Genomic DNA, 14449 nt, shown 5'->3' with positions numbered 1-14449 from the left:
TCACAGGAGGTGGTGGCAGCCACATGGTTGGCTTCAAGAGGGGGTTGGATCAACAAATGGAGCAGAGGTCCATCAGTGGCTACTAGCCACAAGGTCCAGATGGAACTCTCTGCCTGCAGCAGTGATGCTCTGTATTCTTGGTGCTTGGGAGGGCTCTGTGGGAAGGTTTCTAGTGTCCTGGCCCCCCTGCTGGACCTCCTGATGGCACCTTTTTGGCCGCTGTGTGACACAGAGTGTTGGACTGGGTGGGCCTTTGGCTTAATTTAACATGGCTTTTCTTACATTCTTATATTTAGCTTCTGAGATCTGATGAGATCAGGCTAGCCTGGACATTCCAGGCCAGGTTCTAAATTATCGGCACGAAATGTGGCTCCTTACCTGACCGGAATTTTTGCACTTCATTTCATCCAAGAACTGCATCTTCAACACGACCTTTGGGTCCATGCGAGGAGGAAAAGGGAGTCCAGTGATGACGACGCCTCGTCCGTTTTTATCAGCAAAGTCCAAACCTTCACTGGCCTGAAGACAAAACAGGTCTTTTATGGGTTCTTATAACCAGAGGTGGAATTCTAGCAGGAGCTCCTTTGCATATTAGGCCACACACCCCTGATGTAGCCAATCCTCCAAGAGCTTATAAAAACAGGGTTGCCACTAAAATTTTATTTTTCATTTCCCTGACTTTTCCTGACCAACATTAGTCAATTTCCCTAACATCCATCCATCCATCCATCCATCCTCTATCTATCTATCTATCTATCTATCTATCTATCTATCTATCTATCTATCTATCTATCTATCTATCTATCTATCTATCTATCTATCTATCTATCTATCTATCATCTCCTTCCTTCCTCTTCATTATCTCTCTCTCTCTCTCCTTCCTTCATCTCCATTATCTATCTATCTATCTATCTATCTATCTATCTATCTATCTATCTATCTATCTATCTATCTATCTATCTATCCATCCATCCATCCATCTATCCATCTATCCATCTATCCATCTATCCATCATCTATCTACCCATAACGGGCTCAAGGCGAATCACGACATAAATTGAACAATAAAAACCTACAATTCAGATGTAAAACAAAACAATAAAAACCTGAACAACAGAACAAGATAAAATGCTTCATGGGCAGAAAGGGCGCATTTCACAAAACACAGCAGTTTTTGGCCCAAGAAGAAGTGATGGTGTTAATAACAAGATTCAGCACCACAACAAGGCTGTAAAGCATGATATCACAACAAGGGGGGCTAGCTGATGGAATCGTTGCTGGAACAGGATGCCCGCTGTCTCAACCAAAAGCCTGGCGGAATAGCTCCGTCTTACAGGCCCTACGAAACAGTAGTGACTCAGGTAGGGCCTGGATCTCCATAGGGAGCCGATTCCACCAGGCAGGGGCCAGACCCGAGAAAGCCCTGGCACTGGTCGAGACAAGACGGACCTTCTTCGGGCCAGGGGTGGTCAGGAGGTGTTGTGTAGCAGACCACAACGCCCTCCAGGGCATATATGGGGAAAGGCGGTCCCTCAAGTATGTCGGTCCCAGGCCGTGTAAGACTTTAAACGTCAGTACCAAAACCTTGAAGTGGATCCAGTACTCAACTGGTAGCCAGTGCAATCGGCGCAGCACCGGCTGAATGCTTGCCCGTAAAGGCAATGCAGTTAACAGCTGTGCTGCTGCATTCTGCACCAGCTGGAGTTTCCGGATCAGCCCCAAGGGCAAGCCTGTGTAGAGCGAGTTGCGGTTGTTCAGCCTGGAAGCGACCGTTGCGTGGGTCACCATAGCTAAATCCTGGGGGGATAGGTAGGGTGCCAGCTGTCTGACCTGCCAAAGATTACAGAAGGCAGATCAATCAACTGCTGTCACCTGGGCCTCCATAGTAAGTGAGGCATCCAGTATCACTCCCTGACTCTTCACCGTTTGAGCCGGCAGAAGAGATGCACCTTCCAGGGTTGGGAGTCGGGGGCCCAACTCCAATCCCTCTCGGTTTAGGTACACAGGGCCAGATAACAGGCCAAGTCTTTAGGGGCTTTGGGCTGGCTTTTCCCCCGTTTCCCCCCTGCCTGCCGCCCTCCCAGCCTCCATGCACAGCCAGCAACTGAGTTGCTCTTTGCCCACCGTGCCTGGTGCGGCTGCCGCCACCGTTGTCACCAAGTGGGAGGGACGGTGGCTCAGTGGTAGAGCATTGCTTGGTAAGCAGAATGTCCCAGGTTCAATCCCCGGCATCTCCAACTCAAAAGGGTCCAGGCAAGTAGGCGTGAAAAACCTCAGCTTGAGACCCTGGAGAGCAGGGGAGGGATGGTAGCTCAGTGGTAGAGCATCTGCTTGGGAAGCAGAAGGTCCCAGGTTCAGTCCACAGCATCTCCAACTCAAAAGGGTCCAGGCAAGTAGGCGTGAAAAACCTCAGCTTGAGATCCTGGAGAGCAGGTGAGGGACGGTGCCTCAGGGGTAGAGCATCTGCTTGGGAAGCAGGAGGTCCCAGGTTCAATCCCCAGCATCTCCAACTAAAAAGGGTCCAGGCAAGTAGGCGTGAAAAACCTCAGCTTGAGACCCTGGAGAGCAGGGGAGGGATGGTAGCTCAGTGGTAGAGCATCTGCTTGGGAAGCAGAAGGTCCCAGGTTCAATCCCCGGCATCTCCAACTAAAAAGGGTCCAGGCAAGTAGGCGTGAAAAACCTCAGCTTGAGACGCTGGAGAACAGGTGAGGGACGGTGGCTCAGGGGTAGAGCATCTGCTTGGGAAGCAGGAGGTCCCAGGTTCAATCCCCAGCATCTCCAACTAAAAAGGGTCCAGGCAAATAGGCGTGGAAAAACCTCAGCTTGAGACCCTGGAGAGCAGGGGAGGGATGGTAGCTCAGTGGTAGAGCATCTGCTTGGGAAGCAGAAGGTCCCAGGTTCAATCCCCGGCATCTCCAACTCAAAAGGGGCCAGGCAAGTAGGCGTGAAAAACCTCAGCTTGAGACGCTGGAGAACAGGTGAGGGACGGTGGCTCAGGGGTAGAGCATCTGCTTGGGAAGCAGGAGGTCCCAGGTTCAATCCCCAGCATCTCCAACTAAAAAGGGTCCAGGCAAATAGGCGTGGAAAAACCTCAGCTTGAGACCCTGGAGAGCAGGGGAGGGATGGTAGCTCAGTGGTAGAGCATCTGCTTGGGAAGCAGAAGGTCCCAGGTTCAATCCCCGGCATCTCCAACTCAAAAGGGGCCAGGCAAGTAGGCTCGAAAAACCTCCGCATGAGACCCTGGAAAGCCGCTGCCAGTCTGAGTAGACAATACTGACTTTGATGGACCGAGGGTCCGATTCAGTAGAAGGCAGCTTCATATGTCCAAGTCTGCCTCTCTCTGACTCCGCCCCACAGTTCTGTCAAAGGGGCTTTTGGGAAAGTGCCTGCAGGCTGCAGCAGGGGCCCCAGGCAGTGGGGCGAGCGCTCCAACTCTGAGATAATTTGCAAGGGGCCCTCCAAGATTTTGACCGCCTAAGGGCCCCCACAGGGTTTAATCCGGCACTGCAGGTACAGGACCTCCGTCTTAGCTGGGTTAAGCTTCAGCCGGCTTTGTCGCAACCATCCGGCCACAGCTTCTAGAGCCCTAGTCAGATGACTTCCGGGGAAGGAAAATGCCGAGCTGAGTTGCCTCTCGTAACGGGAGCAGGCTGAAAGTTTTGTTCGGGGTAGTGGAGGGCAAATTAAGCCCACTGCCTACCTTTCTCAGTGAGAGAAAGGTCCAAGACTTGCACAGAAACTTTGGAAAGAGATTTACCTTGGCTGAAAAGAAGCCCTGTAGGGGGTTTCTTTGAGGCTTTGAGGAGTCTCAGAAGTTTGCATAGTCATCGTCTGCAATACTTTCAGAGTCATTGATTTGGCATAAGCTCGTCAGGATCCTAACCTTCTGGGACATTTATAAACAACTAAAGCTGTGGAAGACCAGTGGAACTTGGATAAGTGGAGAAAAAGGTACAGAAGCTCTCTTTTCACTCCGGAACTATTTATAGACTAAAGGGACATATTAAAGGTGGGGAAAAGGAAAAAATAGAAAGCTTGCAAGTAGAAGAAGGAAAGGCTGAAGTTTGGATTGTTTTAATATAAAGGACAGTGCTAAAAACAGTCAAAAACTGAAAAGAGATTATTGTTTAGTCTACCTTGCGGTTTCTTGGAATGTAAACAGCCACGCTGCACTGGGATATATCGGAGCAATTCTTCTGAGCAAGACAGGAAGTGCGTCAAGTATCGTGAGATTTCCATGAGAGTTGATGGTGACAGAGAAAGGAAGCAGTAAAGAAAAAAGCCTACTCTATACCATAGAGAAACATCGGCAGCCATTGCTGGGAGGTCCAATTTAAAACATTGTTTTTAAAAAGATTAGAGACTTTAAAATTGACAGAATCAACTGGAAAAAGGGTAAGAAGACAAGAACTATTGACTATATTATTGGTGGGCTCCTGGGGTGATTTTAAAAGGAAAAAAAAATTTTAAAAGGAGAAAAAATCGCGGCCGCCATTTTGGAATTTTTGAAGACTTTCTTGATAAATATCTTGGCTTTGGGGGCTCAGAAACCAGCGAAATTGGGCTTGCTGGAAAGGGCAAGCCCTACTCTATTGAACCTGACTGTTAGATTTCAGATTGGTGAGGTCAAAAATTTCGTCATTTTTTAAAGGGAAAAAAAATCTTTAAAAATTCATATCTGGGCCTGGGAAGCTCAGAAGAAAACAGAATAAAGTTTAACTAAGAGAGAAAATTTAGACCTATTGAACTTGGTAGTTAAACCTGGGATTGGTGAAACGGAAATTTTTGGTATTTTTATCCCTTTGTCTTTGGCTTAAATGTCTGAGCCCAGGCAGCCCCGAACAAGGGCCCTTTCATTAGAAAAAATGCAGGACCAAATGGAGGCTATGGAAGCCAGAATTATGAAAGGAGTTAAGAAAATGATGGAAGAAATGAAGGAAGAACTTGTCACAGTAATTAAAAAAGAAGTGGATGACCTTAAAGACCAAATTGGGAAAATAGACAAGAAAGTACAGGAAGTGGAGGAGAAAGTTAAAATACATGATACCACCTTGCTGAAAGTCCAAGAAAAAGTGACGATCCACGAATGCAAATTAATGGAAAATCAGATACGTTTGAGAGGAGTACCTGAGGAAGAGAACGGTGATCTGAAAGGATATATAATAAACATAATTGCAGAATTCTTAGATGAAGACCCTGATAAGACTAAAAGCATGTATGATCACATGTATAGAGTTAATTCGCTTTTTGCCAAAAAAAAAAAACAATTTACCAAGAGATGTTGTTGTAAGATTTATGACAAAGGAAATGGTGGGAAGGATCATGAAGAAAAACTTTGAAGAGTCATTGATAGTAAGAGGTAGCAGAGTGAGAATTATGAAGGAACTACCTAAACAAGTGATAAACGACAGGAGAACATACAAAAAGTTGACAGAAAAATTGAAAGACAATGGCACAAGGTACAGATGGATAATACCCGAGGGTTTGAGCTTTGAACTTCAGGGGAAGAGAGTCACAATTACAAATGCCCGAGAGTTGAGGAGATTTTTTGAAGAAAATAAAGAATTTGCACCATGATGGATTACAAATTATTGTCTTGGAATGTTAATGGACTAAATTCACCACAAAAAAGAAGAGCAACTTTTCATTGGATCAAGAAGCAAAATTGTAATATAATTTGTTTGCAAGAAGTTCACATCAAACAAAAGGATTATAAATTTTTATGGAACAAGCAACTGGGAAGGGAATTTTTTTCGTTAGCTGAGCAGAAAAAAAGGGGAGTAGTTTTTTATATTAAACAAGATTTGGAGCCAAAATTGGTGTTTAAAGATAAAGATGGAAGATTTGTAGCAGTGGAGATAACATCAAATGGGAAAAAAACGCTGTTATTGGGACTATATGCACCTAACGGTGCAAAAGATGCTTTTTTTAAAGACATTACACAACAGTTAGATGAGTTGACTTATGATCAAATACTCTTAATGGGAGATTTTAATGGAACAGTTCAGAATTCACTAGATAGATCCGGAGGGAAAAAAAATGATGGGAAAGAAGGGAAATTGCCAAAGTCTTTTTTTGAATTAGTTAAACAAGAAAATTTGGAAGATATATGGAGAAAGTTTAATCCTGAAGTGAGAGATTATACTTTTTTTTCTGCAAGACATAAGACTTTTTCTAGAATTGACATGCTGTGGGGAACCAGAGATTTAGGCCTTATAACAAGGAAGATAGAGATCCTACCTAAAATTGGAGCTGACCATAACCCAATAATGTGGATTACAAAATTGTCCAAAAAACTGAGAAGATGGAGACTGAATGAAGATTTGCTACAGAATAAAGAAACAGTGACTTTTCTAGGAAAAGAAACTAAGGAATTTTTCCAAGTAAATGATAAAGAAGATATTGACTTCCAGATGGTCTGGGACGCTTATAAAGCAGTAATGAGAGGGTTGTTGGTTACTTTGAACAATAAAGATAAAAGGGAAAAAGAAAAACAACTATTGGACATTCAAAATGAAATAAAGAAAAAAGAAGGAGAGTTGAGGAAAAGACCAGGAAAAAAGAAAATTCTAAGGGAAATTTCAATATTACAAATTCAACTAAGACATTTGTTAAGCAAAGAAGTGGAATGGAATCTGAAAAGGCTTCAGCAGAAATCGTTTGAAGGAGCAAATAAGACGGGGAAATATTTGGCGTGGCAACTGAAGAAAAAGAGGGAAAATAAAATAATTAGTAGAATTGTGACAGATGAAAGAGAGGTAGTTACTCAAGAGGGAATAAAAAGAGAATTTTTTAAGTATTATGCCAAGTTGTTTAAAGGTGCTGAAGTAAAGAGAGAAAAGATAGACAAATATCTACAAAAAATAAAAATTGAGCCCTTAACTGGAAATATGAGAAAAGTTTTGAATGACCCAATTGAAAAAGTAGAAATTGAAGCAGCAATCAACGCGATGAAAAATGATAAAGCTCCCGGGCCAGATGGCTACACAGCTAAATATTTTAAAATTTTTAAGGATGAATTAATACCAAAATTACAGAAGCTGATGAATGTAATAAGAACTAAAGGGAATGTACCAAATACATGGAAAGAAGCTGTTATTTCTTTGATACCCAAAGAAGAAAGAGACGTCACAAGTGTGAAAAATTATAGACCAATTTCGCTTTTGAACAATGATTATAAAATATTTACAAGAATTCTGGCAGAACGACTTAAGCAATATCTGATAAATTTTATAAAGGAAGATCAAGCTGGTTTTCTTCCTAAAAGACAAATAAGAGACAATATTAGAACTGTTGTAAATATTGTAGAATATTATGAAAGACACCCAGAAAAAGAAGTAGCATTATTCTTTGCGGATGCAGAGAAAGCATTTGACAATTTAAACTGGGACTTTATGTTTGCAGTGATGGAAAAAATGGAGCTTGGAGAAAGTTTTATAAGAATGATAAAGGCAATATATTCTGAACAAAGGGCAAGGTTGTGCGTTAATGCAGATCTTACAGATGAAATGAAAATCAGCAAAGGTACTAGACAAGGCTGCCCGCTTTCGCCATTGCTGTTCATAATGACTCTTGAAATTTTACTGATGCAGATTCAAGAAGAAAAAGATCTAGAAGGATTACAAATAAAAGGCTATACCTATAAGTACAGAGCATTTGCTGATGATATAATGTTTATAAATGAAAATCCCATACAAGCTACACCTTTGTTATTAACGAGAATACAAGAGTTTGGGGAGTTGGCGGGACTTTATATAAATAAAGAAAAATCAAAAATTTTGTGCAAGAATATGCAGATAAATAGACAACAAGAATTACAAAGACTAACGGGTTGTGAAGTTGCCTCTAAGGTTAAATACCTAGGGGTAGAGATAACAATGAAAAATATTGATTTGTTCAGGAACAATTATGAAAAACTATGGCGTAAAATAGAAGAAGATATGTTAAAGTGGAACAAGCTCAACTTGTCGTTGTTGGGCAGAATAGCTGTAATAAAAATGAATATTTTACCAAGGATTATGTATTTGTTTCAAACCATCCCTATTGTGAAAGATGCTAAACAGTTTGATAAATGGCGAAGGAAAATTTCGGAATTTGTGTGGGCCGGGAAGAAACCAAGAATTAAAATGAAAGTCTTGACAGATGCAAGAGAGAGAGGTGGATTCCAATTACCAGATTTGAAACTGTATCATGAAGCAATTTGTTTAGTATGGATGAAAGAATGGATAACGCTGTTAAATAAAAAACTTTTAGTGTTGGAAAGCCATGGAAAAAAATTCGGCTGGCATGCATATTTGTATTACGGAAAAAAGAAGATGGATAGTCTTTTCTCTCACCATTATATAAGAAGTAATCTATTAAATGTGTGGATAAAGTATAAGAAATATGGTGATGAGAGGAGACCTTTGTGGATAGTGCCAGCTGAAGTGATAAAGTTAACAGCCAAAGCAGTTAATGAAAAACAGCTATCATATAACCAGTTACTAAAAATACAAAGTGGGAAAAAAGAACTGAAAACTGCAGAAGAACTGAGTTATAAATATGATTGGTTTCAAATGCAACAAATAAAAAGCTTGATGGAGAATGATATTAAAGCCGAAGGAATAAGGAAAGAACAAACAGAAATGGAAAGAGTTCTGCTTGGAGACAATGAGAAATTAATCTCAAAAGTATACAAATTACTTTTACAATGGTCTACAGAAGATGAAGTAGTGAAATCTCAAATGATAAAATGGGCAATTAATGTAAATAAAGAAATAAAGATGGAATCTTGGGAGTATCTGTGGAAGAACTCTATGAAACTCGCAACATGTCATAGTATTAAAGAAAACTGTTTTAAGATGATGTATAGATGGTATATGACTCCAAAAAAAATAGCAAAGATGAATAACAAGATGCCAGATAGGTGTTGGAAATGTAAAAAGCATGAAGGTTCTTTCTACCATATGTGGTGGACTTGTGAAAGGGCTAAAATGTTTTGGCAGATGATTCAGCAAGAGATCTCTAAGATTCTGGGATATGAATTCAACAAAGAGGCAGAGACTTTTCTGCTGGGATTACAAATGGAAAAATTTCCAAAAGAAGATAGAACTTTAATATGGTACTTGCTCTCAGCTGCTAGGACATTGTATGCGCAGTTATGGAAGCAAGAAAAAATACCAGAAAAATGGGACTGGATTACAAAAGTTATGTCATGGAGTGAAATGGACAAATTAACAAGAAAACTAAGAGACTATGATTTAGAACTTTTTAATGCGGAGTGGAAGAAATTCAGAAGATACGTAGAGAAAGAGTGGAAAATAAAAGGACATTGGACAATTTTTGATGATTAAGATTTTTATAGTTTAAAGGTACCTTTAATATTTTTTTTTTTTAAAAAAAATAACACTGGCGGGGGTCAAGTAACGGAGGGAGGGGTGGGAGGAAAGTAAGATATGGGGTAGAACGATTTTTTTTTATTTTAAGCTCTTTATAAGTTGTAGATATAATTCTGCTACCATATGTTACTAATAAATTTGTTTATAGAGCCCTAGTCAGATGATCCGGGGCAGAATCTGATTGGCCATCCAGCAACAGATAGAGCTGGGTGTCATCTGCATATTGGTGACAACCCGGCCCAAAACCTTGAGCGATCTGGGCAAGGGGGCACATATAGATGTTGAACATCACTGGCAAGAGAACAGCTCCCTACGGTACACCACATTCAAGTAGGTGATACACGGAGGTCTGCTCGCCAAGAGCCACCCTTTGTCCCCGACCACGGAGAAAGGAGGAAAACCACTGTAAGGCGACTCCCTGAACTCCAATATTGGCAAGGCAGTGGGTCATTAGATCATAATCAGCCGTGTCAAATGCTGCTGCAAGATCTAACGATAACAGGAGCGCTGACTCGCCTTGATCCAGATGCCTTCTGAGGTAATCTGTGAGGGCAAGCAAAGCAGTTTCCATCCCATGACCAGGGCGAAAGCCAGACTGGAAAGGGTCAAGGATAGAAGTATCCTCCAGGAAAGCTTGAAACTGCTCCGCCACAGCTTTCTCAATTACCTTGCCCAGAAACTGAAGATTCGAAACTGGGTGTAATTGGCCAGGGCCATAGGATCCAAAGATGGCTTCTTCAAAAATAATAATAATAATAAAAATAATTTTTTTATTTATAACCCACCCTCCCCGCTGAAGCAGGCTCAGGGCGGCTGTACCACTGCCTCTTTGAGCCTAACTGGGAATGTCCCGGATGACAGGGACAGGTTAACAATGTAAACCAGAGGGCTCTAGACATCGGCACAACTGCTTTAACAAGCCAAGATGGGGAATAGTTTCGCGATGATACAATGGTGCACTCTATTTCTAAAGTGTTTGATGCGGTGGTTAAGTGTGTGGGCTCTTATCTGGGAGAACCGGGTTTGATTCGCCACTCCTACAGCTGCTGGAATGGCCTTGAGTCAGCCATAGCTTCTCACACAGTTGTCCTTGAAAGGGCAGCTTCTGGGGAGAGCTGTCTCAGTCCCACTCACCTCACAGGGTGTTTGTTGTGGGAGACGAAGGTAAAGGAGTTTGTGAGCTGCTCTCAAACTCTGACATTTGGAGTGGGGGGCAGGATATAAATCCAATATCTTCATCTACCTTACAGGGAGTCTGTTGTGGGGGAGGAAGGGAAAGGAGATTGTGAGCCGCTCTGAGACTCTTCGGAGTGGAGGGCGGGATATAAATCCAATATCTTCATCTACCTCACAGGGTGTCTGTTGTGGGGGGGGGAGGTAAAGGAGATTGTGAGCCGCTCTGAGGCTCTTCGGAGTGGAGGGCGGGATATAAATCCAATATCTTCATCTACCTTACAGGGTGTCTGTTGTGGGGGATGAATGGAAAGGAGATTGTGAGCTGCTCTGAGACTCTTCCGAGTGGAGGGCGGGATATAAATCCAATATCTTCACCTACCTCACAGGGTATCTGTTGTGGGGGAGGAAGGGAAAGGAGATTGTGAGCTGCTCTGAGACTCTTCCGAGTGGAGGGCGGGATATAAATCCAATATCTTCATCTACCTCACAGGGTATCTGTTGTGGGGGAGGAAGGGAAAGGAGATTGTGAGCCGCTCTGAGACTCTTCGGAGTGGAGGACGGGATATAAATCCAATATCTTCATCTACCTCACAGGGTGTCTGTTGTGGGGGAGGAAGGGAAAGGAGATTGTGAGCCGCTCTGAGACTCTTTGGAGTGGAGGGCGGGATATAAATCCAATATCTTCATCTACTTCACAGGGTGTCTGTTGTGGGGAAGGAAGATAAAGGAAATTGTGAGCCGCTCTGAGACTCTTGGAGTGGAGGGCGGGATATAAATCCAATATCTTCATCTACCTCACAGGGTGTCTGTTGTGGGGGAGGAAGGGAAAGGAGATTGTGAGCCGCTCTGAGACTCTTTGGAGTGGAGGGCGGGATATAAATCCAATATCTTCATCTACCTCACAGGGTGTCTGTTGTGGGGGAGGAAGGGAAAGGAGATTGTGAGCCGCTCTGAGACTCTTTGGAGTGGAGGGTGGGATATAAATCCAATATCTTCATGTACCTCACAGGGTGTCTGTTGTGGGGGAGGAAGGAAAAGGAGATTGTGAGCCGCTCTGAGACTCTTTGGAGTGGAGGGTGGGATATAAATCCAATATCTTCATCTACCTCACAGGGTGTCTGTTGTGGGGGAGGAAGGGAAAGGAGATTGTGAGCCGCTCTGAGACTCTTTGGAGTGGAGGGTGGGATATAAATCCAATATCTTCATGTACCTCACAGGGTGTTTGTTGTGGGAGAGGAAGGAAAAGGAGATTGTGAGCTGCTCTCAAACTCTGACATTTGTAGTGGGAGGCAGGATATAAATCCAATGTCGTCGTCGTCTTCTTCTCCTCCTCCCCCTCACTACATTGTAATACATAATGAAATACTTATACAACTCACGGACCGGTTGCTAACAGGCCACGGACTGGTACCAATCCACATCCCGGGGGGTTGGAGAGCCCAATATACAATAACTGAAAAGCTTTTTAAAAGCTAGTAAAGCACAGGTTCTAAAGAACGGTCCTGGAAGAGGGAGTATTGTTGCTTGGGCTAAGATTTTCCTAAAGATTGTGTTGTACTACTGGAGAGTTGTAGCATTTGGACACATTACTCACTCCGGCAAGTGGTCATTTACAGAAACAATCGTCTGTGTACAGCCTGAGGTGCTCTTTTAAGAAAATAAAATGTACCTTCCCACGACACACTGCCAGGAACACGGCACCGCTGGACTTAGGGCAGGCGGCCTTCTCGTAATAGGCATTCATGACCTAGGAGATAAGCCAGTCAATCAAACCGGGTGGCCGTCCCACCCACCTTTCACACCTCATGCAAGGCCAGGACAATTTCAAGAGCCTCTTTACTTTTGCTCTTCTCATTAGGTGTCTGTTTAAAAATTTTATTTAAAAAACCCTCATTGCAAAATCCTCGTTGCAGGATGCAAATGATGTCAGCTTCTGTGGAAAAAGAATACCCTGGGCTCTCGGTATCTCTTAAAATGCAAACAATTAACAGCTGTGTCAAAGAAAAAGAGATTCCAGTCCTAAAGGTTGTTTTAAGCCTTGAGTGTGTTGTTGTGAACTCATTCCTGTCTGTCTCCCCCACCCCCACCCAAAACAAAGCCACGTTTGTTTCTGGACTTTTTCTGAGTAACTATTTCTACAATGTTGATAAGAGCACAGTTGCACAAATCAAAAAGCGAATGAAGAAACCAAACTTCCAGCTGATTTCCCTAGAACTTAAAAAAAGAAAATTGAGTAATCGTTGATAGATAAGGGGATCCGATCGTGCTGACCGACTAGAAAGAATAACAAAGAGGGAGGAGGAAGGAAATGTCTTTCCAGGAGACATTTAGTTCTTTCAGAGGTACCTGTGAAAGATGGGGGAGGGAAACAACAGGAAAAGCCACTGAATTAAAAAGCAAAAGTTTTCCACTCAAAGATTTCAGTGATGGTGGGCGGGGAGGGCAGGGACAGAAACAATTCTGGAGGCTGTTTAAGAAGAGCCGTGCTTGATAAGACCAATAATCCATCTAGTCCAGTCTCACACAGTGGCCAGCCAGTTCCTCTGGAGAGCCAACAACAGGGCAGAGAGGCTGAGGCCTTCTTAAGAACATCAGAAGAACCCTGCTGGATCAGACCAGTGAGGGTCCATCTAGTCCAGCCTCCTGCCTCACACAGAGGCCAACCAGTTCATCTGGAGAGCCAACAGCAGGGCAGAGAGGCCAAGACCTTCATAAGAACATCAGAAGAGCCCTGCTGGATCAGACCAGTGAGGGTCCATCTAGTCCAGCATCCTGTCTCTCACAGAGGCCAACCAGTTCCTCTGAAGGGCATCTGTACACAGAGTGGAAGCATTACACTAGAGAAATCCCAAATGCTTACCTTCAGGAGCTGGACTCTCACAGTGAAAGAGAGCCCTGGGTGAGCGAGTCCTGCATGGGCTGGCTAGAGATCCAGACAGCCCAAGCAGCCCTCACTTGCCTGGGGCACTCCTGCACTGCCCTCCCCTCCAGTCAAAAGGACAGCAAGCCACCCGCCGCCCAAAATCACATAAGGAGAAAGGATAGCATGGGCTTTTCCAGGGGTTAATGAGGGCTGTTGGGGCATGGCAAAGCATCTGGTGGCTGGCTGACTGCCCACTCTCCTAATCCAGGAATTGTTATGCAGCTGGACCTATTATTGAATGGACAAGGTGGGTGGGAGAGCCCTGCTGGATCAGACCAGTGAGGGTCCATCTAGTCCTGTCTCACACAGAGGCCAACCAGTTCCTCTGGAGGGCCAACAACAGGGCAGAGAGACCAAGGCCTTCCTAAGGACATCAGAAGAGCCCTGCTGGATCAGACCAGTGCGGGTCCATCTAGTCCAGCATCCTGTCCTACACAGAGGCCAACCAGGCATGAGGGCTGGGGGTGTGGCCGAGCCCCTGGTGGCTGGCTGGCTGCCTGCCCCCCTTGATTCAGGGATTTTTATGCAGCTGCACCTCCTATTCAATGGACAAGGTAGGTGGGGAGGAAGAGGTTCAGGACCTGCGCTCCTGTGAGCTCCTGCTGAATTCAAGGCCTGTTTGTTGCAGAACTAAAGCAAGCTGGGGACTCATTTTACCAACCTCGGAAGGATGGAAGGCTGAATCAGCCTTGAGCCGGCTACCTGAACCCAGCTTCTGCCGGGGATCGAACTCAGGTCGTGAGCAGAGTTTAGGACTGCAGTACTGCAGCTTTAACACTCTGCAACACGGGGCTCTCTATCACAGCTGGTACCCTCCTCTTTTCTTCCATTTACCCACTTCGGCCTCCTTCTGCACTTGCCTGTGGGATGGAAGAACAGTCCACATTGGGTTATGGACACCGTCTGGAGATTACTAAATTGGGATTGACTGATTTGTTGATTTTAAGGTTTTAATGTTGATTTTAAAGTTTTAA

The 14449-nt window shown here is 43.8% G+C and overlaps 1 protein-coding gene across 1 annotated transcript in view; it reads right to left on the bottom strand.

The window, feature by feature from the left end:
* RTEL1 (regulator of telomere elongation helicase 1) overlaps positions 1-14449 on the bottom strand; it is a 258104-nt gene that overhangs the window by 133045 nt on the left and 110610 nt on the right. Inside the window, exons 22-23 of the mRNA XM_060230590.1 lie at positions 12222-12299; positions 379-519 (exon numbers count right to left, since the gene is read on the bottom strand). Of these exons, the coding sequence (XP_060086573.1) occupies positions 379-519; positions 12222-12299 (219 nt within the window). The remainder of the gene's footprint in view (positions 1-378; positions 520-12221; positions 12300-14449) is intronic.

This window comes from Heteronotia binoei, chromosome 2, assembly GCF_032191835.1.
Source record: "Heteronotia binoei isolate CCM8104 ecotype False Entrance Well chromosome 2, APGP_CSIRO_Hbin_v1, whole genome shotgun sequence".
Lineage (NCBI taxonomy): Eukaryota > Metazoa > Chordata > Lepidosauria > Squamata > Gekkonidae > Heteronotia > Heteronotia binoei.
This window is presented reverse-complemented; position numbering and strand designations above follow the sequence as displayed.